The sequence below is a fragment of the Copidosoma floridanum genome, unplaced genomic scaffold (assembly GCF_036245765.1).
Source record: "Copidosoma floridanum isolate Cflo_tuat_1 unplaced genomic scaffold, Cflo_Japanese_pri ptg000009l, whole genome shotgun sequence".
NCBI classification, from domain to species: domain Eukaryota; kingdom Metazoa; phylum Arthropoda; class Insecta; order Hymenoptera; family Encyrtidae; genus Copidosoma; species Copidosoma floridanum.
In genome coordinates this window covers 7,164,853-7,188,010 of record NW_028321886.1, presented here as the reverse complement: position 1 = coordinate 7,188,010, position 23,158 = coordinate 7,164,853, and the positions used below count along the sequence as shown (strand labels likewise).

The following is a 23,158-nucleotide window of genomic DNA, read 5'->3' as shown; positions in this document are numbered from 1 at the left end:
GATCGGTGACGGAGATGGCCGTGGGCGCAGATGCTTGTTGAGGCGGTGCTCCTCGTGGCGGTGGTTCTCCAGGTGCCGGGGACCTCGCGAGCCATGCATCACCGAGCCCCCTGCAGGATGGCCAAGCTACAACGCGACTGCGAGGCTCTGTGCAACTATGACCCCCGGGGCGTGGCCACCAGCTGCGAGGTGTTTTTCTCGCTCTCTCGCATACATACACGAACGATTCTTCGTTTATCGGCAAATTACGTTTTGTTTTTGTTGCAGCTCAGGGCCGCGGTGCTGCTACCCGACGATCCCAGATACGAGATATCCCTCGGCGCCGTCATGCCTGTCTTGGGTCGGTATACACATTAAATACTTATATTATAATATATATATATACAGTGGTGTTGTTGTTTTGCGCGTATAAATATATATATGTGGCTCGGTTGTTTCAGAGCTGGGGGTGGCAAAGGCGAGATCGTTGGGTCTCCTGCCCCCGTGGCTGAAGCTCAAGTTCATCCCGCAGGACGACGATTGCGACGCGACTTACGCCCAAATCGGGGCGCTCGACAGCTTCTCCAAGTGCGTGCACGTCTTTTTCGGGCCCACGTGCGACTACTGCGTCGGTGAGAGTTTTCTTTGTTTCCCCCAACTTACTCTTCGGGGCTTGTATGTATTATAATATATACATGTATTGACACTGGCGGTTCGTAGCGAGCGTTGGCAGGATCAGCAAGTTCCTGGGCGCCCCGCTGATCACCACCGGTGGCTTCACCTTCGACTTCACCGAGAGAAAGGCCGACTGCCGGGACGAGTACTTTATGACCGTGAGGGTCGGTATGCTCGCCTTTCGCGACGTCGCCCTCTTCCTCATCGACCTCATGGACTGGTGAGCTATACGCGCACACCCGTGTAAACGGCTTCACGTACGGGTTGCCGATTTTTACTTCCCCTCTCTCGGAACGATCCAACCGAGCGGCGCTTCCTTTTATCTTTCATTCACTGCACTCTCCGAGTAAACAATAATCAATGCCAGCGCATGCAATACATACAATATAGTCGAGAAACGACGACGATCTGTATCGATCGGGGGCTTCTTTTTTTTTTTTTTTTTTTTTTTAAATTTCAACATCGGACAAGTCACGCCGATTGCGATCGCTACGTATGTGTATACATTATAATCGCGGTTCCATGCTATATACGTATGAGGATGTATATATATAAGTATACGCATGTTGTGGTCCTCGTGAAAAGGCATCGGTGGAAGAAAGTGCACCTGCTGTACGACACGAACGGCCAGGCGAAGCTGGGAGGCCGACACACCTGCCAGCTGATGATGAAGTCGATGGTCGAGTTCGTGAAGAAGAGGCCGGACCTATCCTTCGGGACGTACGACATCGACGCCACGCCGACCGACGATTACCCGTGGATGCTCAGGAAACACGTCGGGGTCACCCACAGCGGTGAGTACATGCGTGTATATTATGCAATGTTCAAACCACATACCTCGACAGACTCGGAGTCCAAAAGGATGATTTTTTTTCCCCTCTCGTATCTCTCTCTCTCTTTCTTCGACAACACCGCGATAAATACAAGAGAGCCATTAGCTCGAGATTAAATTTTTCCCCGGCTCTTCTTTGAGTACAACGAAGGGGATCGGGTGTGGACGCGAGAGACAATAAAAGCGCCGTTCGATCGCTCCCCCCCCCCCACGCGCGTATACAAGTGTTGCAGGGGATACGGCAATAAAGGGTGGCCACAATAAAAAGTCACGGCATAAGGGGGGGGGTGGAGGTGACGAGGAAGATGGCAAAGGGATGACGAGGGTGGAAATGGGCACTTTTGTACCCTATACGTATTACGTACACACACAGAGAGAGAGGGGGAATTTGAGAGGCACGTGGGTGGGTGGGATGACAGATTACTTACCTGATGGCGACGACGTTTTCATTAGCCGCTATTTCTGGTGCACGTTTGCCCTGCACCCCCAACCCCCCTTTCGGAGTATCCGTGGCAGTGGATGACCGGGGGAGAGACAAACATTTTCACGAGCTTCGTGGTGATCGCGATATCGACTTTTTCTTTTGTTTATTTTTTTTCTCCTCCTCCTCCCCACGGAGTTAGGAATTTGTCGTATTTGAGTTTTAATTTTAATCGTTATATCGTTTCGGCTTACGGGCGGACATTGGCAATCGGGAGGTTCATGTACGTGCACGCGCTTGAGGTGATTTGCGTTTTTTTTTATCGGTGAAAAATAAAGAAAATAATAACGCGTACATTTCCGGGCGTCGAGTGAATTCTTATATCAAGTGTGCCAGTAGGTTAACATCCGGTTGGAATTATTAATATTTTTTTTTTTCCTCACCGCAAAATCTGATAGCTGGAGATTCAAGTGGAGTCGAGAAAATGCAGCTTTTTATTCGTCTCTTGAGATGGAAGGAGAATAATATTTTCCTGCTTTAAGAGTAGATGCGAAGCTCTTGAAAACAAATTTAATAAACAATTTTAACTGTTGAATAATTTTCGGGGAGAAAGTTTGAAAAAAGAAGAAAAAAAAAAAAACCTTACTTTTGTTATACTTTTAATTATATATTTCGTGAAAAAACGTAAAATCCATAATTTTATTGGCTTTGCGTTTATTATCAAAGCCGTGCATTTGAAATACATCCTTTTTTCCACTTTCATTTCGATAATCGCTCCTAAAGTCGTAGATAAGGCGATTAAGAGGTATATAAATAAACTGGCGCGTATACTTTCACACTTATTGAAAATCCCGCATTCAAAGTTTATCCGCTCACGTATAAAAATACTTTGTCCCCGACATAAAGATAAACTATGGTAAATTTCTTTTACCAAGGACTTTTTCGGATAAACACTTGTGAAAAAGAAATTTTTAATCATAGATTGCCGTTGTTCACGAGGGAAGGGGTTTTATGCTGCTCCCAATCCAGTTCAGTCGTGTGGAGGTGGAAGTGGTTTACGGCAAAATAAATGTAACGCAAATGTGCAATAAAAATTTATACAATATATTTACAGTGCTTAAATTAGGAAAATGTGCTCAAGTGAAGGCAAGCGGAGAGAAGCTTTCTCTGCCGCCGTGGCGCGCTAACTAACATACTATGCTCGCAGAACAATATTTATAGAGACAAAAGTTAAAGTAGAAATTCTAGTACATTGATAAATAAAGGTACAAGAGTAAAGGTAAAACGGTCTCTTGGGCATTGCAAATGTACGCGATGATAAAGGCGTATGATCGGAAAATTACTTCAACTTTAATACAAGAATAACAAACGTGACGCAATTTGAATTTAGAAAAGGTTTGTCGGCAAATATTCAGGTACAAAACTGAACAGCCGTTAATAAAACAAAGTTAAAACGCATTAAGCCATTCAAGTTCATTCAACTTATCTTAATTGCGCACGTGTAGATACAAAAAACGGCATTTACGAGCTTTGCAAGCTGTTTTATCCATACCCTTCAAAAAAATTTAAATGACATTAAAAAAACTAATGTATCTTGCTGTACTTTTGCAAAATTTTTGTTTGTACATTTCAAAGTACCTTATCATGTATTTAATGTAATGAGCTATTCGGTGAACTTAAGAAGCATAAAACGTTGTGCAGCCTTGGGTGTCACAAAGTTGGAAATCGGAAAGCTCATTGTATCTTGATTGCGCTTCCAAAGCAACGTGCACGCACATAGTCATTTTTTGTACGCGGGAACGAGAAATTGTCTGCCGAGAGAAAGTTGTACGTCAGAACTCGAGCTCTAGCGTTGCGAAAATTTCTACACTCAGCATAAAAATGTGTATATTGTACATCGTAAGTTTTGTGCCGTATATACCTACGTGGCGTGGTGTCTGACCATTGGGGGGGTTTTACTACTGAATCCTTGGAACTTTTACGACATTAGAGCCAAGTCAATCGGTAAGCACGAAGTATCGACGAAAACTACAACCGAGGCGTCACATATACTACATACTTGCTGTAATACCGAATGTGATGTCATAATGCAATGTCCTTGTAAGCATTATACCCTTGAAACAAAATTCCTCGATATGGCTCGTCGCACGTGAATATTATTCCAATCTTAACGAGCTATGGTACAACAAAGCTGCACAATATATATACACGAGAGATCGGAAAAAAGACAATGCAAGCCAAAAGAAAGAGATGAGTCAAACGTCGAGGGATAACCGGAGACACCTTATAGGCCAGAGTTTTGAGGAATTGTATACGGAGATCGAGGTGTAGTCCATCCTTCGGACCGATGCTTTGCGTTTCGGGCGAGGATTTATGCGTATACATGTATTTTAAATGTAAAAGCTTTTCCCGCTCGTGCCTTCTTTTTTGTAGTGGATCCAATAAAAAAAAAAAAACCGCCCACTCATCGAAAAGCTCGACGCAGCTCGAAATGTATCCTTGATCGAAACTGTATATATATATATCGAGAGGAAGAGTTTAGTTTCATTGGAACAACACCCACCCCCGTAAACTCGTCGACTCGTAGTTTGCATTTCTAGATGACAGATCGAGGAGTAGGAGGCGAACCATTTGCCGGCTAAACTCAATTAGCGCGACGCAAAAGTAATATTAGTTGGGGTCGTGGGTGAAACTTGTGCCGTGTACAGGTGACGCGAGCCCGATTAGATTATCGCGGATGAATGCGCGCTAGTATATTATACACACGAGCCGAGACGCGGAGGTGCTCTTCCATATATATATACGAAACAATTTTCTTCCGGTAATTACGGGATTTCCCGTGAAAAGATTAGGTGCGTGCAGTGTGTGTATGAAAAAAAAGGGGGTATATAGGCAAAAGAAAAAAAAGAAAAAACTGTCGGCGAGGCGAGCACGAGCGCGGCGGAGTAACTTTATCACCGTCGTAGAATTTGCGAGGAAAGCCGGGCCGGGTAGGGGAAGGAATTGCGAAACTGTCGGAAGCGGGTGTGGTGTATGTATAGGATCGAGGATGCGCAAAAGCCAGGCTGGCCCGTCCAAGTTGACGATGAAAGGTAAAAGAGCAAAGTAACGAGAAAGGAAGCTGGGGGGGGGGGTGGGCGGTCCAGAGTTGAAATGAAAAAAAAAAAAAAAAAAAGGGTTTGGGTGTATATGGGCGAATTTAGGGAGTGGCAGGCGAGGAACCAGCCAGCCTGCAGCCATCTGACCAGGATCAGGGGGGGAAAAAGGATGTGTATGTATATACATGTGCACGGGTAGAGAGGTGCGCGCGAGAGCGCAAGGAAGAGAGAGAGAGGTGGCGTAGCGTTGAAAATTCGCTCGGCAAAGCGCCACCCGCGCCAGTAAGCCCGGCGCCGTGCAGTCGACCACTAGTTTCGATTGTTCTTTTTCGTTTTACGATTGTTGCAGCCCCGTGTTCTGTCATATAACAATCATATACCGCGCGACGCGCACTTCTTGAATAGAAAATTCTCGGGTTTTTTTGTTCTTCCTTTTTTTCAATAGTTAGTGGGTTTTTTCTGTTTTTTTTTTTTTTTTTTTTTTTTACGTGTAATTTAAATTGTAAATACTCAGTGAAACTATCGACTGGTCTGCCGGTGTTTTGTGTCGCTGTTTTTTCTGCATTGTATATAGTAATGGCACTTATGCAAAGCAACGCGACTTAATTCACTCTTTATCTGGTGGCACGGAGGTTTTTTTTTCGACACATAAATCACCGGCTCGCTCCCTCTCTCTTTCTCACAAAATCAGGATTTAGTATACTTTTATTCAGCAGATTACGAAAGGTATACTAAAATACAGTACAAATCCTGCGTACACGAGTCTCAAAATTTACGCTCCTTTTGTTGTGCCATTAGTGTTTTTTTTTTTTTTTTTTCTTTTTTAAACATGAAAATATTTACTCGTGTTATTTCGATACAAGTACGCCAATTAATGTTCAACGGGAAAGCCTGGGCTAAGCTAGACACAAAAATCGTATACGAGATTGCACGTCTCGTCCCGAAAATTCTTCCTAAATCCCGGATTGTAACGAAAAATCCCTTAATCTTCGAAATGACCGCGGGATTTCCCGAATTAAATTTCGTACCGTTCCAAAAAAAAAAAGAAATTGTTTTCCTCAATAAATATATTACGTTGTTACACGATGTCGATCGTTTCAACGATCAAATGAGTTACGCGGAACGTCAAAAAAAATTGAAATTTTCGAGGTAAAGACAGTGGTTTTTCGAGGCAAAGGTGTGTAGGGGGGGGGGGAGGATTTCCATTTAATCCCGTCGCGGCTTACCCCGGGCACAGGCCGTAAATCGGATTTGACGGTCCGTCGAGGTTCATTAGCCGTTGGCTAATATTTATTGCTCATTTTCGCAAATAATGGCCAAACCGAGGTAATACACATAGGGCACTTGTCGGGCCGATCGGGTCCAATTTGTCGTTTGTCCAGCTACACGCGTGCTTTTGTTTCTTTCGCCGATTTTGGAACAGCAACGGTACAGCAACCACAAAGTGACGTTGACGTGCTTTTAGCTCGCTAACTTGCATTTCGATTCGTGGGTGTGAATACGTATATATACATTGTATAAAAATCAACCCATAAGCAATAAAACTCGCAAAAACACACCCGTAATAGTAAGCATCGGAGGGAAACGACATAATTATACATATATATTGTAGCTCCGCGCAACTTTGTCTCCGCTTGATCTTTGCTGTTGTTGTCGCCGGGTAACATCTGCTTGACCGAAATAGTACCGAGACATCACTGATGGTAAACTCAAATACACACGCTCGAGTTCAGATATATCTAGCGTGTACGTGATGGTCATATACGATTGGTCGCCGAGTCACTTTTTTAAAAATTGCTCGCAGCTGCCCCATCATGCCGTTCGCCTTTGATTTTAAAAATAGTTCCTGTACAGGGTCGCGAAGCAATTATACGCGCGTAATCACGACCGATACACGTACACGAGCTGCAACGGTGAGAATGAAACGAGAATAATTGTTCATCAAAAGCCTTGGGAAATCACGATGATTGAAAATTCAATCGCACAAGCGGTGACCGGGTAAATTAGTTTCGGCGTTAAAACCCCATTTACCGAAACTCCATGTCTTCAAACAACTGCACCATCACACAAAGCGCGACGATCAACTAGTGTATATACGTGTACGTACAGGCCAGCTGCTGTTGTCAGGTTTTCCCAGTATACACGACAAGAGGACAGCTCTCATAAAAGCGCGGCCAACAGCTGCTTTCGCTCTCGGCTCTTCGCTTCCACTTCTCCTTTATTGTATTCGCGTACGGATATATATAAAAATAATAGAGTACGTATATGGGTGCGGTGAAGGGAGCAAATTATACGTGGTTAATTACACCGCGAATATTAATTGCGCGTACTTGGAGTGTAAAGTTATACTAGCGACTAAGCGGTGGATGGAAGAAGAGAGGAAGCGAATCGGTATCGGTATCCGCCTATAGGCGGTTAAAAAAAAGAAAAAATTGCCCGTGTACAGTACATGAGCCATCGGCGAGCCGAGGGGGATGAGGGTTTCCCGCGCCAATGAGGCTCGTCGAGTGGAGCTTCCTGGTGGTGCTGCTGCGCTCGCCACCGCCGGGCCGCACCGAGGCAGCCCCACCGGGAGGCGTCAACGGCCGCGTGGTCAACCTGGCGGTGATAGCCCCCGCCGAGCCCGGCCTCCACGAGCAAAGCCTACCCAAGATCCTCCCCGCGGTACTACTAGCCGCGAGACACGTCAGCTCCGCTCGGGGTCCCCTGCCTGGCTGGCGCATCGAGCTCGACCACCGGGACTCACAGTGCTCGAGCACCCACGGGCCCCTCGCCGCCTTTGACTTTCACAACAACAACTCCGCAGGTATACATCGCCACGCAATACAACACAATACGTATATCCATCCATCTAATTGATATTTTTTTTTTTTTTTTTTTTTGTGTCTTTCAACTGGGAACGAGTAGACGTGTTTCTGGGGCCCGTGTGCGAGGTGAGAAAATGTAGAAAGCTTTGGATGTAAAAATGAAAAGAAAAAAAAAGGGGGGGGGGTGTGGTAAAAACTGACGGGAAGCGTTGGGTTGTAGTACGTGCTGGCTCCGGTGGCCCGTTACGCGGGCGTCTGGGGTATACCGGTGTTGACGGCGGGCGGCCAAGCTGACGCCTTTCGTCACAAGCGCGAGCACTACCCGACCTTGACGCGGATGATGGGCTCGCACAGGCTGGTCGGTGAAGCGTTGCGCTTCATATTGCGGGGCTTCGGGTGGAAGGTGGCTGCCCTACTATTTCACAATCACGCCCTCGCCAGCAGCCGGGGCAACTCGCGCTGCCACTTTACCCTCGGGGCCGTTTACACCGCCCTCAACCAGACATCCGCCTACAAGAGCTTCAACCAGGAGATCGCCACCCCGAGGGACTACAGGGACCTACTCACTTTCGTCGCCAAGTCCGCGAGAAGTATATTCATACATACATATATTATGTGCTTCATCCTCTCTTGTACTTTTATACATATACAGTAATCGCTAATGGGATTCAATGTATACAAGTGTACATTATGTATATTTTTGAGCCAAATGTTTTATCTATAATTTATCACACGCGTTTCCAACAAAGCGAATATGCTCGTTTATTTGACAATCAATGTCGACAATACATTACATGTGAAGGCAAATTGCTTTTTTTTTTTTTTTTTTTTTTAATTCATGAATAATCTTAAACCTGATAGCTATGCGTGAAAGCTATGTGGTTATCATATGGCTTCCAAACTATGTACTGGTCGAAACAGACTCCCTCTCTCCCTACCCCCCGTTTTGCCGCGACAAAGGTGTACATATAGCTCTCCAAACCTCAGTTATTCTCATTGCGAAGCTTTACGCGCTATACATGCGCTACGCATACCGAGTTCAATTTGTATATACTAGCATCGCGTTCGCAACAATAAACGTTTGTACATAGGGGCGCGTTATTGGTGTAAACGAATGAGCCTTACCGTCTACAAAATTAAAACTCATTGTACGTGCCTCACGAGGGGGTGTTTACTTCAATGACCATGAAACTGTACACACGAGTCACGCCTAATTAAATAACTATAGTGTGAACAATTTAACGTTTACAATTGTTGCTCGCAAAACTAATATGTTAATACATTAAGTATTTCCCGTGTACGAGAAAAGCAAGTTTATCGCTTGTAGTTTTGCACCACCACCCTTTTGCGTAGGTATATGGTGTACCAAGTTTGAGCATTGGTAAGCTTGGTTTCACGAAAAAAAAAGAAAAAAAATTTCATCTGGGGTATCCAGAGTCGTGTCGAGGTGTGGTAACGCTATTATGGCGTGTATCGGTTTTTTATTATTGAAAATTGAACGATACAGTAGGTTTGTAGGTCCTTTCCAGAGTTCAATTATATACTATTTCACGACGTGAAAAAAAAAAAAAACAATTTAATTTATCGATCAAACGTCACTTTAATAAATGTCGTTTTCTTATAAAATTCGATCATTGTACCCATTAATCAATCGAAAAAAAAAATAATAATTGAGCCAACTTTCATGCATATTATTTATGATATATGTACATTTACACGCGCCAAGCGCATACCGATCACTAAATACTTTGTACGCTATTGTGTTCACACACGCGCGTATGCGAACGCAGTCGTCGTTATGTGCGCCAACTCGACGACTATACGAGAGATACTCCTCGCAGCCAAGGAACTGGGGATGGTGGATTCCGGGGAGTACGTGTTCTTCTCCATCGAACTGACGAGCAGGTAAACAAAAGCCAACCGTTGCAACTAATCGCACCCTCGTAGGTATAATATTATATATATCTTCTTTTTTTTCTTTTCCACCTTTTTTACTTTTCATGAAGTAACGGCAAACGCGAGATATGATGAAATATATATACAAATGTAAAACAAATACATACACATTCCTGTGCATGCATATATATCCGATGGTTTGTGGGAAACGGGTAATCGTGTCAATTGGCTGCGATGATCGAATCGATATTTATGTGCATGTCCGTCAATCCACGGGAATTCGCAATAACTGCCGCGCGCACCACAATCGCGTCAATGTAACTCGATTGTTGTTGCATGGACGAGCAGCGAGCGAAATATGGAGGAGCCGTGGCGAGTCGAGGGCGATTCGGCCGAGCGCAACGAGGAGGCCCGCAAGGCTTACGAGGCCCTGTTGACGGTGACCACCCGTACCCCGGACAACCCCGAGTACCACGAGTTCTCCCTCAAGGTCAAGGAACTCGCCACCTCAAAGTACAACTTTCACTTTGGCAACACCTCGGTGTCCACCTTCGTCACGGCCTTTTACGACGCTGTGCTACTTTACGCCCTAGCCCTACGCGAGAGCCTGCCCGACCGGCCCGGCGGCAACCTCAGCCTCGACGGCGCCAACCTCACTCGGCGCATGTGGGCTCGCAGCTTCAAAGGTTCCTTTCTTTCTTTTTCATTCATTCAGTCATTCATTCGTTTTTTTGGTACACATTTCCCTTGGGCCAGGTATCACGGGGGACGTCAACATCGACGAGAACGGCGACCGTATAGCCGACTACTCGTTGCTCGACATGAACCCCAACACCTCCAAATTCGAGGTGCGTATACATAGCGTGTGCGCGTGTACTTTGGTGTATTATTTAGAGGTGATGTCGATGTATGGTGTGCTTTGACCGACAGATCGTGGCCAATTACTACGGGGCCAACAAGACTTTGGAGTACGTGCCGGGCAAGAGGATACACTGGTCGGGCCATCGGCTCGAGCCACCGCCCGACACGCCTACGTGCGGCTTCGACGGCTCCTTGTGCCCCGACAATTGTAACCTTTTTTTTTTTTTTTTTATTTATTTTTAAGCAAGTACAAATATATACATATATTATACTTGAAAGTGTTAATCGTCACAAACGGCAACAAATTGTTCCAGCTCTGCCGGGCTACGCGATCCTCTCGATCATACTCAGCTCGATCGTCATGTTCCTCATCATCGTCTCGCTCTTTATATACAGGTGAGTGTCGTTTCTTTTGATGTAAGTAGCTTTGGGTGGGTGGGTTCAAAAAATGTGGGCTTATTGTCGGTAGGCACTACAAGTTGGAGGCGGAAATAGCCTCGATGACTTGGAAGGTCCACTGGGAGGATGTGATTCTGATGCCGAGCGAGAGGTTCAAGGCGGGCTCGATATACTCCCTGGCCACGGCTAGGCAACGGGGCAGCCAGTTGGTGAGCTATTAATTACGCGTGATAATTAAATCCGTCCCTCGACGGTGTGTATATATATGTATATGTATTTCTTCCGTTGTAGACCATTTTTTCCGAGGACAACGTGAGCTTTGCCGGAGGCGTGGACAAACAGTCCTTTGTACCCACGGGGATATACAAGGTGAGAATACATTTATTCGTGATGGAGTGTAAGAAAAAAAAAAATGATCAAACTCTTTTCTTTTTTTTTTTTTTCAACCCTACACCCGCAGAATTCCAAAGTTGCCATAAGGTCCATTCCCAGGAAGAAAATCGAAATCTCGCGACCCCTGCTCTTGGAGTTAAAGAGGGTGAGTATATACGTGTTTTTCTCGAACCAAAATATAATTAATACGCCGTGGAAAAGGAAAAAAAAAAAAAAAAAAATATGCATCAATGTACATACGTGGTGAAAACGATGTCGCAGATGAAGGACCTGCAGCACGACCATTTGGTGAGATTTTACGGTGCCTGCGTCGAGCCGCCGCACTGCTGCTTACTCACCGAGTATTGTCCCAGGGGCTCGCTGCAGGTTAGTTGAGTAAACAAAAAAAGAAGAAAAAAAAAAAAAAAGAAAATATGTTTACATACAAATACGTGAGAATTGAAAAAACGGTTGTTGCTGTTTTTCGCTCAGGACATCCTCGAGAACGACCAGATGAAGCTCGACGGGGTCTTCCGGATATCCCTGGTAAAAACCTCTTGTACACATAATGTATACGTTTGATATTCGATGTATCGTACGGGAATGAGAAATAGAGCCGTGACAACAGATAAACGACGTGGTGCGGGGCATGAGCTACCTGCACTGCTCGGAGATACGTAGCCACGGCAACCTCAAGTCGACGAATTGCCTCGTGGATTCGCGATTCGTCCTCAAGATCGCGGATTTCGGGCTCCACGAGCTCCGGGGACCGGCCAGTCCCTTCGAGCCGGACTCGGACGAGGACAGCAACACCTACGCCTACTGGAGAAGTGAGTTTTGTTTTTTTTTTTTTTTCATACCAAAATACATGTAGGTATTACAAACGAAATGATACTCGGAAACGCGCGTAGAACAGCTGTGGACGGCTCCCGAGTTGTTGAGGATGGCCAACAGGCCGGCCGAGGGGACGCAGAGGGCCGACGTGTACAGCTTCGCGATAATCGTCCACGAGATCGAGGTGCGCCAGGGACTCTTTTACCTCGGCAACGGCGTCAACATGTCCCCGAGGGGTAAGTGTATATTGTTTTTTTACCATATCTATACTCTTTTAAGATCTTCCCCCCCCTCCCTTCGATTGTTGCCACTGTTGTTGCACGTGTTTCGCCAAAAAGGGTAACTTTGTAGAAAAGCGCGGTCGAAAGTAGAGAGCTTGCGACGATAACGTAACGGGGGGGAAGAAACGGGATCGGTGCAAATACCTTCCTTGCCGACCCGAGGGAAGCTGCGCGGCTGAGAACACTGCGATGAAAGCCTACACCCCCCCCGTTGGCGCTGTGTGCTCCGTAATACGCCTACAGAGTAGGGGTTGGCAAAAATCGATTTCACCCCCTTGGAGTATAGAGAGCGGGTGGGTGCTCGCGACTTCAGTCGGCTCGTGTACGTGCGCCAGCCGGGGCGTGAAAGCTCACCTCGGAGCTGTTTTGCGCGACCGTAACTTTGACCGAGCCGATTGAAATCGAGACGCGTGTGATTTTTTTTTTTGTTTTTTGTTTTTTAATATCGTTTTCTTCGTCTATTTTTCTTTTCCCCGCATCGCGTCGCTTTTGTTTCATTTAAAAAAACATTTTTTTTTCTTCCCCCCAGTCAGTAAGTATATACACCGAGTGTCCTGTCGCGTAAGCCGTTGTCCGACCGAACGTTGACTCGTGCCACTTGCTCCTCCCCCTGAATCTCTTACGTGTCGCGTGTAAGTGTGCATACACTGGTAGGCTATACACACATATTCGTGTGCACACGCTCATCGTCCCTTTTGAAAATACTTTGCCCTTTTGCTCCCTCCTCAGGGTAGTTCAAGGTAAATCGCCAATCCGGTGACGAATTAAATTAAATTGGATTTTCAAGCCCTTTTTTTTTTCTTCTCGAGTTTATATCGTGTGTCTCTCTGCACAATCTTCGTGGGATTTAATTACATATAAAAAAACGTGGTGAAGGGTGTTTATTTCGTTTATACATTTTACTCGTTGACGAAAAAAAAAATGTATATATATAACGAAAACTCAGGAATCCAACGGTATTCGATATCGATGACAACAATGGGAGGGAGAAAAAAATATATGGGTATGGGGTGTGGAGGCGGAAGAAAACAGGAAGGCGGTGAGAGGCACGGAAATGTTTGGGGGAGGAAAGAGGGACGTGTATTAAAGTACGATAGAATCATCGGCGGATGCTGATACGGAAGATTAGGGCAACACGAGTTTGCACCCATGTGGTGTGTGTATATACATGATCGATCGGAACGCGGGAGCGGGGGGGTCTTTTTCTTCAGCTTCCGGCGGCGACGCTCCGGAAAAAGCCGAGACCGGTGCGAAAAAGAAAAAAAAAAAAAAAAAATAGGTGCGTAGGACGCGAGCCGTCAGTGTTTCCGGTGTGTGTATCGATTCGCTCGAGAGGTGACGGAGGCTGCAGGGAAGCGGGAGAGAGAGAGGGAAGCGCGAGACAATGGTACCCATCGGGCGCGAGAAAAGAAAGATATTATTCTTGCGCTTATGCAATGTGGGTCACCGTCGGGTGTACCGTCATGCCCCATTGTCGGTTGAATCTGTGTGTGTGTGTGTGTTGATGTATAAATCTATACAGCAGCGTACGCCGGAAGGGAAAAAACTCCCTGTCACGTAGCATTGTTGTTTCCTCGATCGCTTTTTCTCTGCCGTCTCTCCTTCATGATTCATCCTAACGAGCCGATGATGCTGTTGTTTCGTACATCAAGGATGCCTTTCTTAGTTTTATTGGAAAATAGATTATCAAAGGGTGGGTGATCTCGGCTTATTCAAATTGATCATTATTCGTTACTTTTGAAAGACAATACGATACACAAAGTTGCCACGAAATGTGGCATATCCTCGAAACCCCTAATTTCGGCTGGCCAATCATAGCTTGCTCCGCTGAACAAGTTTTATTTTCATTTTGAAAATCGATACGCACGGGTGAATGGCATCATAAAAAAAAAAAAAAAAAAAGCTCGAAAAGATCCAGATTCCATTATCGGATCACAAGTTACAACAACCAATTACTTTTTTCACAACACCATTATTCTGTATTATTCATCCGGAGTGCCCGTAACTTACGATCCGATAAACGTTTTCGATACTTGTTTTCTGAGCTTTTGATCGCTTCGTGAACTAGTTACGACTCCAATTTCTTTAAAAATAGACTATATGTAGTGTCGCCAGTCACTGTTGCTTGTACATGACGAGAGGGAAAAAAAAAGAATTGTACCACAGAGCAAACGGGGATCGGCCAGGGGTTTTGGGTAGAAAAAGCCCGAGTTTTCGCGCTTACGTGAGATACAGAACAAAGAATCTTTGGTGGCACTAAACACAGCTAAATACGATCTTGGCCCCATCGCGCAAAGCCAAAAACGCCCTTTGAAGGAGGGAGCAAAAGACCATGGGAGGAGAGCGATACACATGAGTTGGGGTGAAAAAACCGTGGAGTGAAAAAAAAAAAGAAAAAAAAAAAAAAAGTCCAATCAAGCGCCAAAAGAGGAAGGACACAATGGGCGAGAGAAGCAGCAACGCGTCGAGCACGAGCAGCCTGGCGTTGCCGACTATACCGGGAGCCAGCCCCGACGGGGGTACCAGTCCTCGGCGCGCCGTCAGTCCCTTGCTCGAGGTCCGCAGGCCCCACTGCACCCTCAACTGCGACCACTGCAGCACCTACCTCGAGGATCTTTACAAGCACAGTACGTCGGTGGCACCTTTTTTCCCTCCCCCCCCCACGTGACCCTTTGAATGTGCACGTCGCAACAGTGGCAATGACAACAATGACAAAAAGACCCTACATTTTTTATTTCATCCAACCATTCACTTTCGCAGAGATCATCGAAGGGGTGAGACGAGGCGGCGGATCTCCTCTGAGGCCCTTTGTCGACGACACCTCCGTCGACGAAGAAGTAACGTTATACATATACACGAGTTTAGCAAATCTCCAATTGGCGATCAAACGGTGCAAATAAAACATTGTTGTTGTTGTTGTTTTTGTTTCTCGGCTGGTGCAGATGGCGTCGCTGATGGACAGATGCTGGGCCGAGGATCCGGCTGGCCGGCCCGATTTCACGAACCTCAAGGAAATCGTTCGGAAAATCAACAAGTATAATCGATGTACGGGAGGTAATGCAAACGCCACCTCGAATTGTGTATTATTGTTCGCAGGGACGGCCGGATAGACAACATCCTGGACAACTTGTTGTCGCGGATGGAGCACTACGCGGACAATTTGGAGAACCTGGTGGCCGAGCGCACTGCCGATTACCTCGAGGAGAAGCGCAAGTGCGAGGAACTCCTCTATCAGTTGCTGCCCAAGTGAGCCTCCCTTTATTTCATCCCTTTGGGATGATTACTCGAGCAAAAAGGACGAAATTTTCGTTGCAGGTCCGTGGCGTCGCAGTTGATCGTGGGTCGGAGCCTGATCGCCGAGACCTACGACCAGGTGACCATATACTTCAGCGACATTGTCGGCTTCACGAGCCTCTCGGCCGAAAGCACGCCCCTCCAGGTGGTTGATCTGCTCAACGATCTGTACACGTGTTTCGACTCGATCATCGGGAACTTTGACGTGTACAAGGTAGGCCAATGACCCCCCATTTTATACCCGGTGGTGATGCATCGTAGGAAATTGTCGTTGGTTTAGGTGGAGACGATAGGGGACGCTTACATGGTGGTTTCGGGGCTGCCGGTGAGGAACGGGACCAACCACGCCCGGGAGATAGCCAGGATGAGCTTGGCTCTGCGGGACACGGTCATGACCTTCCGCATCAGGCACAGGCCGAACGAGCAGCTCAAACTGCGGATCGGCATGCACAGCGGTGGGTGCTTGTATAATTTAACGTTGGAGATGGACAATTTTGAGGGAACGTTGTTTCTTTGTAGGTCCATGCGTCGCTGGAGTCGTGGGCTTGAAGATGCCCAGGTACTGCCTGTTCGGGGACACGGTCAACACGGCCTCGAGGATGGAAAGCAACGGCCAAGGTGAGTCCGTGGACTTTAGATACCGATCCTCTTGATTATTATTATTTATTTATTTTATTTTATTATTTTTTTTTTTTTTCATGTTGCAGCTCTCAAAATACACGTGAGCCCGAAAACCAAGGAAATTCTCGACACCTTCGGCACGTTCGATCTCGTTTGCAGAGGAGAGGTCGACTTGAAGGTATTTTTTCTACATAACTTCTAAAATTACTGATAAGTAGACTCGAGTGCGTGTGTTTTATCGATTAAAAAAAAATAATTTTAACTCCTTGCTAAGAGTATTTAAATATTTTGTTTCAAGCATGCTCAACAATAAAATTTAATATTTAAAATTCGTCTGGAAACAATTTTGTTTTTTATGGTGTGTGTAAAAAAAAAAAAAAAAAAAAAAAAAAAAAGTCCATAAAACAATTGTGCCCAAATGTGGTAACAAAGAGAAAAAAAGTAAATTTAATAGTAAAAGTTTTGATTTTGTTGAAAATTTGAGCTTGAAAGAAAAACGATAACACATTGTACAAACGAACAGGGCAAAGGTAAGATGACCACGTACTGGTTGATGGGCGAGAAACCGTCGAGTCAGACGGAGAACAATGTAGTCCAGCAGGTCCGCCTGGAGTCGTCGAGCTCAAACCAAATCCCCGCAATTTCAACGCCCAGGCACTCCCTTACCAATGGCGCTCCCTCTTCTCCCGCATCACTGGCTCAACAGCAGCAGCTTTTGCCGTCACCGAAGCAACAGCAGCAGCAGCAGGTCGGTGTCAACGATGGCCCGGCCAACTACAACGCCGACAGCACCCCCAGCACGCCTCTTCTCTTACCCGCCACTTCGGTACCTTAAACACCTCGAAGTGTGTTCTCGAGCTTTCGACAGAGGAAATTCCACCCTGAGCTTTTATTTATTTTTTCATTCGTTACACTACAGCGGTCTCCGCTGCACGGTTAATCTCCAATACTCATTGTTTTTATCGTTTTAACGATATACCAAGTGTCATTATTTCAATACTTTTTTTTTTTTTTTTTTTTTTCATTTCACAGAGTTTCTCTCGAGCTCGTTTGCCAAAATCATGTTCCAATATATACTCCATTTGTGTCGTAAAAATCAAAATATGCTCAAGAGAGCAATGAGAAGAAAAAAATATTTACAACCTGTCCGAATTACAAGTGTATTCAAGCGCATTTTTTTTAATGATTTTCTTTGTACCGCTGTTTACAAATTTTTTAGCATTTTAATACGAGTATAAGCATGCGAAGGAGAAACGTTTTTAAATACTTGATACTTGTGCTAAATAATGTATAAATATTGCGAAACCAACGCAAAGATGACCAATTAATAATAATTTTTTAGTTCATCAAAACAGTTGAATAATTGAAAGATGAACAAATTTAAACAAAGTAACAAAACTTTTTAATATGATCGATTTGTTGATTTTTATTAAATGTTGGATTTTATCGAACAGCTGAACGAATACTGTAAATAATTTATTAATTGTTACGTGGATTATTTATGTCAGTAAAGTTGCAAAAATGGATGATAATTTATTGATCTGTTAACTGTGGTTCCGACATTATTAAATATTTTATTCCAGTTGGTAATTTTTTATGTGTTTTCAAAAAACAGAAGGAAAACACATTTAAAAAAAAGTTTATCAAGTGTAAATAAATAAGCGCATGGAGATTACTCGTAAAAATATTTAAAAATTAATTATTGTACTTGATACGTGTATATTTTATTGTGTGCACTTTGAGTGTAATACGCACGCGTGAATATTTTATTCGGTTGATAAAAGGTTCAATTATTCGTAGATTGCTGATAATAGTTATAGTTACCATGAAAAAGTACATGTTTACATGTTTACATTATAGATGAATTTTACAAATAAACAAATAAAAAGTTTAGAGCTAATATTAAATGTAAGAAGTGTATATACTATTGAGCACGAGGATGAAAAAATACAATTTTTCTTTGTCGTTTGAAATGTATTCGAATTTTTTAGCCATTTTTACGATTGTTCGATGGATAATGACATTGAAAAAGAAAAATAATAATTTTACGCTAACACAATTAATGTAATAAAATTGATGTTGATGTGTTAAACGTTCTCTGTTGTTATCGATCTTAATCGTTGTGTCGCAAAAGTCTTTGTTATTAGTGTTCATGTCTCGTCATTTACTTCTTTATTTAAAGTACAGCGAAAGCGATCCCTTATTTTACGTTTTGTTAGTTTGTAAGCGATTTAAGCTAAACTTTAAATTTCCTATTATTGTTATTTAAAATGCATTTGTTGTACGATATTTTGCGCTAGATTTCTTTGTTAATTTAAAAATTTCAATTGTATTTATTATAAGCTTTTTGTATTAAAATTAAATTATATCAAAATACTGGATAAAATCAAATACAAAGAAAGTATGAGGGTGGGCTTGAATAAAATAAAATTCCTCGAAACCTTCGTCATATTCTTACTGGTAAGAATAAAGGCGAAATCATTTAAAATTTATAGATAATATATATATATAAGAAGTATGGTAATTACAGTACCCCATTTATAAATGTACCATGCACTTGTCAACATTTCTGAACATTTGCATAAATTTTACAATTATCACTCTACCCTTTCACGAGGTGTCTTTCACTGTTAATGAAGTAATTAATGCTGTAAATATTTAATATGTGATACATGAAAAGATATACTTGAGTGTGAAAAAAAAAAAAAAAAAAAAAAAAAAAAACCCAAAGTGTTATTTATAAAAATTGTATGTTAAAGCGCACACTGATTGTATTAAGCGTCAAAAAATAAAAATTATAATTGAATAAAAACCATAAAAACGTACCTACGCATAAATATTGTTTGAACATAAATACCCGTTAAATTTGTCTTTGTTCCAGCTGATAACGCATTATTTAATGTTAAAAACTTACGCGAGAATTTATACTAACTTGTCACAGAATATAATAACCAACGTTTCAAAAGGGTCTTAATATTATTTAACGAATCAAGACATTTGTCAAACGACTTTCATTGCAAGAATATGCTGGTACTTTTGCAACGTTGTTTTTGATAAGCACTGGGAAAAAAAATCGACTAGCCCGCACGTCGTTCTCGGGTTAGTGAAATTAACAATTAAACACAAAACTCGACCCTAGACCTGTTTTCCAAACTTTATTACGGCTATTAATACACAGTGTTCATGGCGACAGCAACATCCACAAGGAAAAACAAAAAAAACAAAAAAAAATAAAAATAAAAAAAGACCGCCCTCGCTATTAAAATATGGTGTTGGCGAAAATCCAGTCGAGGTAAGCATTGACGCGCGTGTAGACGCCGGGCTTGCCCGGATCCCCGCACCCAATGCCCCATGAAACGATGCCCACCGTGACCCACCTCCCGTTGGCCAATTGATGCAGAAGCGGCCCACCGGAGTCACCCTGTACGAAAAAAAGAAGACCACATCACGTAATGCTTTTTTTTGTTGACGAATAACGCGTCATTATGAAAAAAAAAAAAAAAAAAAAATCCATCTCACCTGGCAAGCGTCGCCGTTCCCGGTGTAAACTGCCGCGCACAGGTTCTTGTCGCTTATCTCCTGGGTGAATTTGTCGACGCACTCGCTGAGCGGCCAAATCGGCACTTTGACCTCGAGCAGCACGTAACTGGTCGCGCCTCCGAACGACGTGGTGCCCCAGCCTGAAAGGCGCACCGAAAAATCATTATCCAAAGCAACGAGTGACAATAAAAAATCATACCGATGACGGTGGCCTGTTTATTCTCGAAATTAGCGCCGACCGGGGGTAGACAGACCGGCCATATGTAGGTGTTGAAAACCGTGGGCCGGTGCACCTTGACGATGGCTATGTCGTTTCGGTAAGTCGACGGCACGTACCCGTTGTGTATCCGAATCTCCACGACTTTGAAGTCCAGGGCCCGCGTCTCGTTCGGGTACCTCAGGTCGTACTCGCCCAGCCGGATCGTCAATTCTCGGGGCTTCCGCCTGTACGCAATGCACGTGAATACATTTCACCCGCACCGGCGTCACGAGAAAAAAAAAAAAAAAAAAAAAAGGGACGGATATACCGATCGTCCCTTTTTTTGTTCCTCCCCAAGTCGGAATCGTTCAAACAGTTTACCGATGAACGCAGTGGGCGGCGGTGAGTACGTGGCGATCGGTAATGAGGACCCCACCGCAGTACTGCTCGCCGTGACTGAGGATGGCCACGATCCAGGGAAAGTCTCGCGTACTCGTTGGCCGGCCCCCGGTCACGCGGGACGCCTCCACCGCGCTGATTCCGCAGCCCCGGCTCCTTGCACGCGAGCCCCTCTGGGGTTCGGTTTTTGGCTGCTCGTCCACCTCGCCTGGTTGTCCGACCCCGGGGTATCAGTTTTATTCGAAGGGAAATTCGTTTTAGTTGAAGAAAAATCCTATTTCATTCTTTTTACCCGAAATTATGAGGCAAAAAAAAAGGTAGTCGTCTTGTCTCAACTGTTAGTTTTATCGGTTATTATACGCCAGATCTTCTCGAATGTTTTTTTTTTTTTTTTTATAATTATAATGATTAAGTCGTTAAACGATGCAATTTTGTATGATATACAAAGTGTTGCTCGATGAGATTACTCAAACTGTCGAGGAAGGGAGGATGCGCGTGATAAGACACGAGCGTTGTTGATACTAACTCAGGAAACGAAGCGGGCTACGGTTATTATTTTTGTGCTTTATCGTTTTGTTAAGTGGTATCTTGTCCTAATATCCATAAATTTGATAAAAAGTGTGGTTGATCTTTTTTTTTTTCCTCACTTATTTTTCAAGCGAAAAAATGCTTTTGACAAGCAAAAATTGTATAGCATGAGCCTTTTTTTGTCACCAAAGTTGGAGGGAATAGGAAAAAGTATCGGTAACAATGGCTTACTTGCTATGGCAGGTAGCTCACCGGCCACTCCCCCAAAGGGCAGCACCTCGTTGTGAGCGTCGCTCGACTCGGACGCATCATCCGGACAGCAGACACCTACAAACCTTTAAGGGAAAAAGTAAACCATACAGACGCGCGTGTAAATCGGCACTCACTCTTTCTCGATGACGCATAGATTCTCCATCAGTCGCGGTAGATTTAACCGGTAGTTTGCGTCGCCGCAGCTGGACAGATGCTTGCAGTGGCCGGGTTTGCTGCCCGGAGCTATGCATGCCTGGTACTGTTTGTTTATCTAGAGAGAGAAAAAAAACAAAAAAAAAACTAGCAGATCGGTACGATCGATCGGTGCAATGGTTGGGTTTAAAAGTGTGCAAATTACGGCTGGCTTGATTTTTTCCGGCACGACGAAGCGCTTGCTCCGAACGACGCTCTCGGCGGCCTTTGTCCTCGAACGGAGCGACGATGCTGCTTCGGGAACTGAAAAAATAAAAAAAATAATAAAAGCAGACTGCCATCATCGAAGGTATCGGGCGCGCGCTTATTTTTCGAATGCCCGTGGGGCGCATTTGCAATTCAATTTTTATTCGGCCTTGATGGAGCGGCATTTTGTTTACTCGAGGATAAAAATCTCTTTTTTTCTTTTTGGAAAAAAAAATATCAACGAGTCAGAGATTGTTTCACGTGCACCTTTTATATCATGGATGTAGTTAAAAATTTTACTCGATTATTGTTTGCGTGAATTTCCTTGGGATTCGCGTACGAAAGGGTAAATTATACAAATCGAGTTGAATATCACACTATTCTTCGTATGGTCCTGCTTCGTGATAAAACTTTGATGTTGTTTTTTTTTTTTCCTTTCAAACGGACTCCCACTCGATCGGTTTGACGTTGTTACCGAACTTTTCGGGCGTCGACGGTTATATTCGATATCCCTGATGAATATGTATGAAAACATGTTTTCTACCGCTCGTTAATTACGTGATCCATGACGTATGGCGGGGAAAAAAGGGAATTCCTATACCGATTATCCTCCATATACTTGAACGATACTACGCGAAATGCACGTCACACGAGTTGGAGAACACAACAGAGAAAAAGAGAGAGAGAAAGTCGCTCTCTTTCCAAACGCTCCGCGTGACATGGCGTTACAAGACTTTCCCGAGTTCGGGGTAATCGATCGGTATTCTTACAAATGCACGCGATGAAAAAAAGAAAAAAAAAAAAAGAGAAGAGCGAAGAAAGAATAGGTAAAGATACTCACATCCATCGGAGGCTGACTCGGCCGCAGCGATCGAAGCAGCGATGACGAGCAGAGCTCGAAGAAACGGCCCGGAGAAGGGCCTTCGTGGACGCATCGCAACAATCGAGCCGATTTTATACTTGTACAACCAGGGAGGCTCGACTGTGCGCTGCCGATTCCGCGGTCGACAACAGACTGGCCGTACAGTTGATGTACCACGTATATACGTGATTTTACGTCCCGCGAAAGGCGCCAATCTTTGGAGGATGCGCGCTCTCGATCCTTTGTGTGTGTGTGTGTGTGTGAAGAAACATCCGCAGCCCCTGACAGGATACGCGTCTCCCTTCGATGCACGTTCGGCTGCGAGTGCCACAGGGGCCCGATACCCGATACACGTAAAGTCACTGTTATCGTTCGCTGTTCGAACTTTACCGATCATTTTCACTCTCAGTGAAATCCAGTTTGAAGGAAATAAAAAAAAAAAAAAAACAACTTGTCGCGAATGTCGGTATAATTTTATTTGTGCCTTCTTTTTAGTAAATGTACATATTATATAGGTGCCTGTAGGTTTCACGGTATGAAAAATCAGCACGGCTGATCGGTTGGAATCGGTGGCGGCTGATGGGTGTCGGTAAGGTTTAGCTCGTAGCT

The 23,158-nt window shown here is 44.2% G+C and overlaps 3 protein-coding genes across 3 annotated transcripts; 2 read left to right on the top strand and 1 right to left on the bottom strand.

Annotated features, from left to right (window-relative positions):
- Positions 1–30: 30 nt before the first annotated feature.
- On the top strand, positions 31–17,360 carry LOC106635918 (atrial natriuretic peptide receptor 1). Its single transcript, XM_089589759.1, has 25 exons — positions 31–189; positions 268–340; positions 441–611; positions 700–874; positions 1,240–1,448; positions 9,603–9,717; positions 10,057–10,394; positions 10,465–10,556; positions 10,639–10,777; positions 10,884–10,965; positions 11,039–11,177; positions 11,260–11,337; positions 11,429–11,506; positions 11,623–11,727; positions 11,833–11,886; positions 11,969–12,170; positions 12,252–12,410; positions 15,216–15,292; positions 15,398–15,489; positions 15,552–15,701; positions 15,771–15,963; positions 16,030–16,204; positions 16,269–16,367; positions 16,457–16,548; positions 16,894–17,360. Exons 1-25 carry the CDS (start codon positions 31–33, stop codon positions 17,203–17,205), a joined length of 3,558 nt encoding a protein of 1,185 aa, XP_089445885.1. The 3' UTR covers positions 17,206–17,360.
- Positions 7,499–9,330, top strand: LOC149375256 (atrial natriuretic peptide receptor 3-like). Its single transcript, XM_089589706.1, has 4 exons — positions 7,499–7,811; positions 7,913–7,938; positions 8,033–8,402; positions 9,320–9,330. The coding sequence occupies exons 1-4, from the start codon at positions 7,499–7,501 to the stop codon at positions 9,328–9,330; spliced, it is 720 nt and encodes a 239-aa protein (XP_089445832.1).
- Positions 17,361–19,605: 2,245 nt separating the features above from the next.
- Positions 19,606–22,682, bottom strand: LOC106635919 (proclotting enzyme). Its single transcript, XM_089589600.1, has 8 exons — positions 22,529–22,682; positions 21,647–21,744; positions 21,423–21,559; positions 21,268–21,371; positions 20,491–20,716; positions 20,110–20,354; positions 19,890–20,050; positions 19,606–19,791 (listed from the first exon to the last, which is right to left on the bottom strand). The coding sequence occupies exons 1-8, from the start codon at positions 22,620–22,622 to the stop codon at positions 19,630–19,632; spliced, it is 1,227 nt and encodes a 408-aa protein (XP_089445726.1). The 5' UTR covers positions 22,623–22,682; the 3' UTR covers positions 19,606–19,629.
- Between the last annotated feature and the right edge of the window lie 476 nt (positions 22,683–23,158).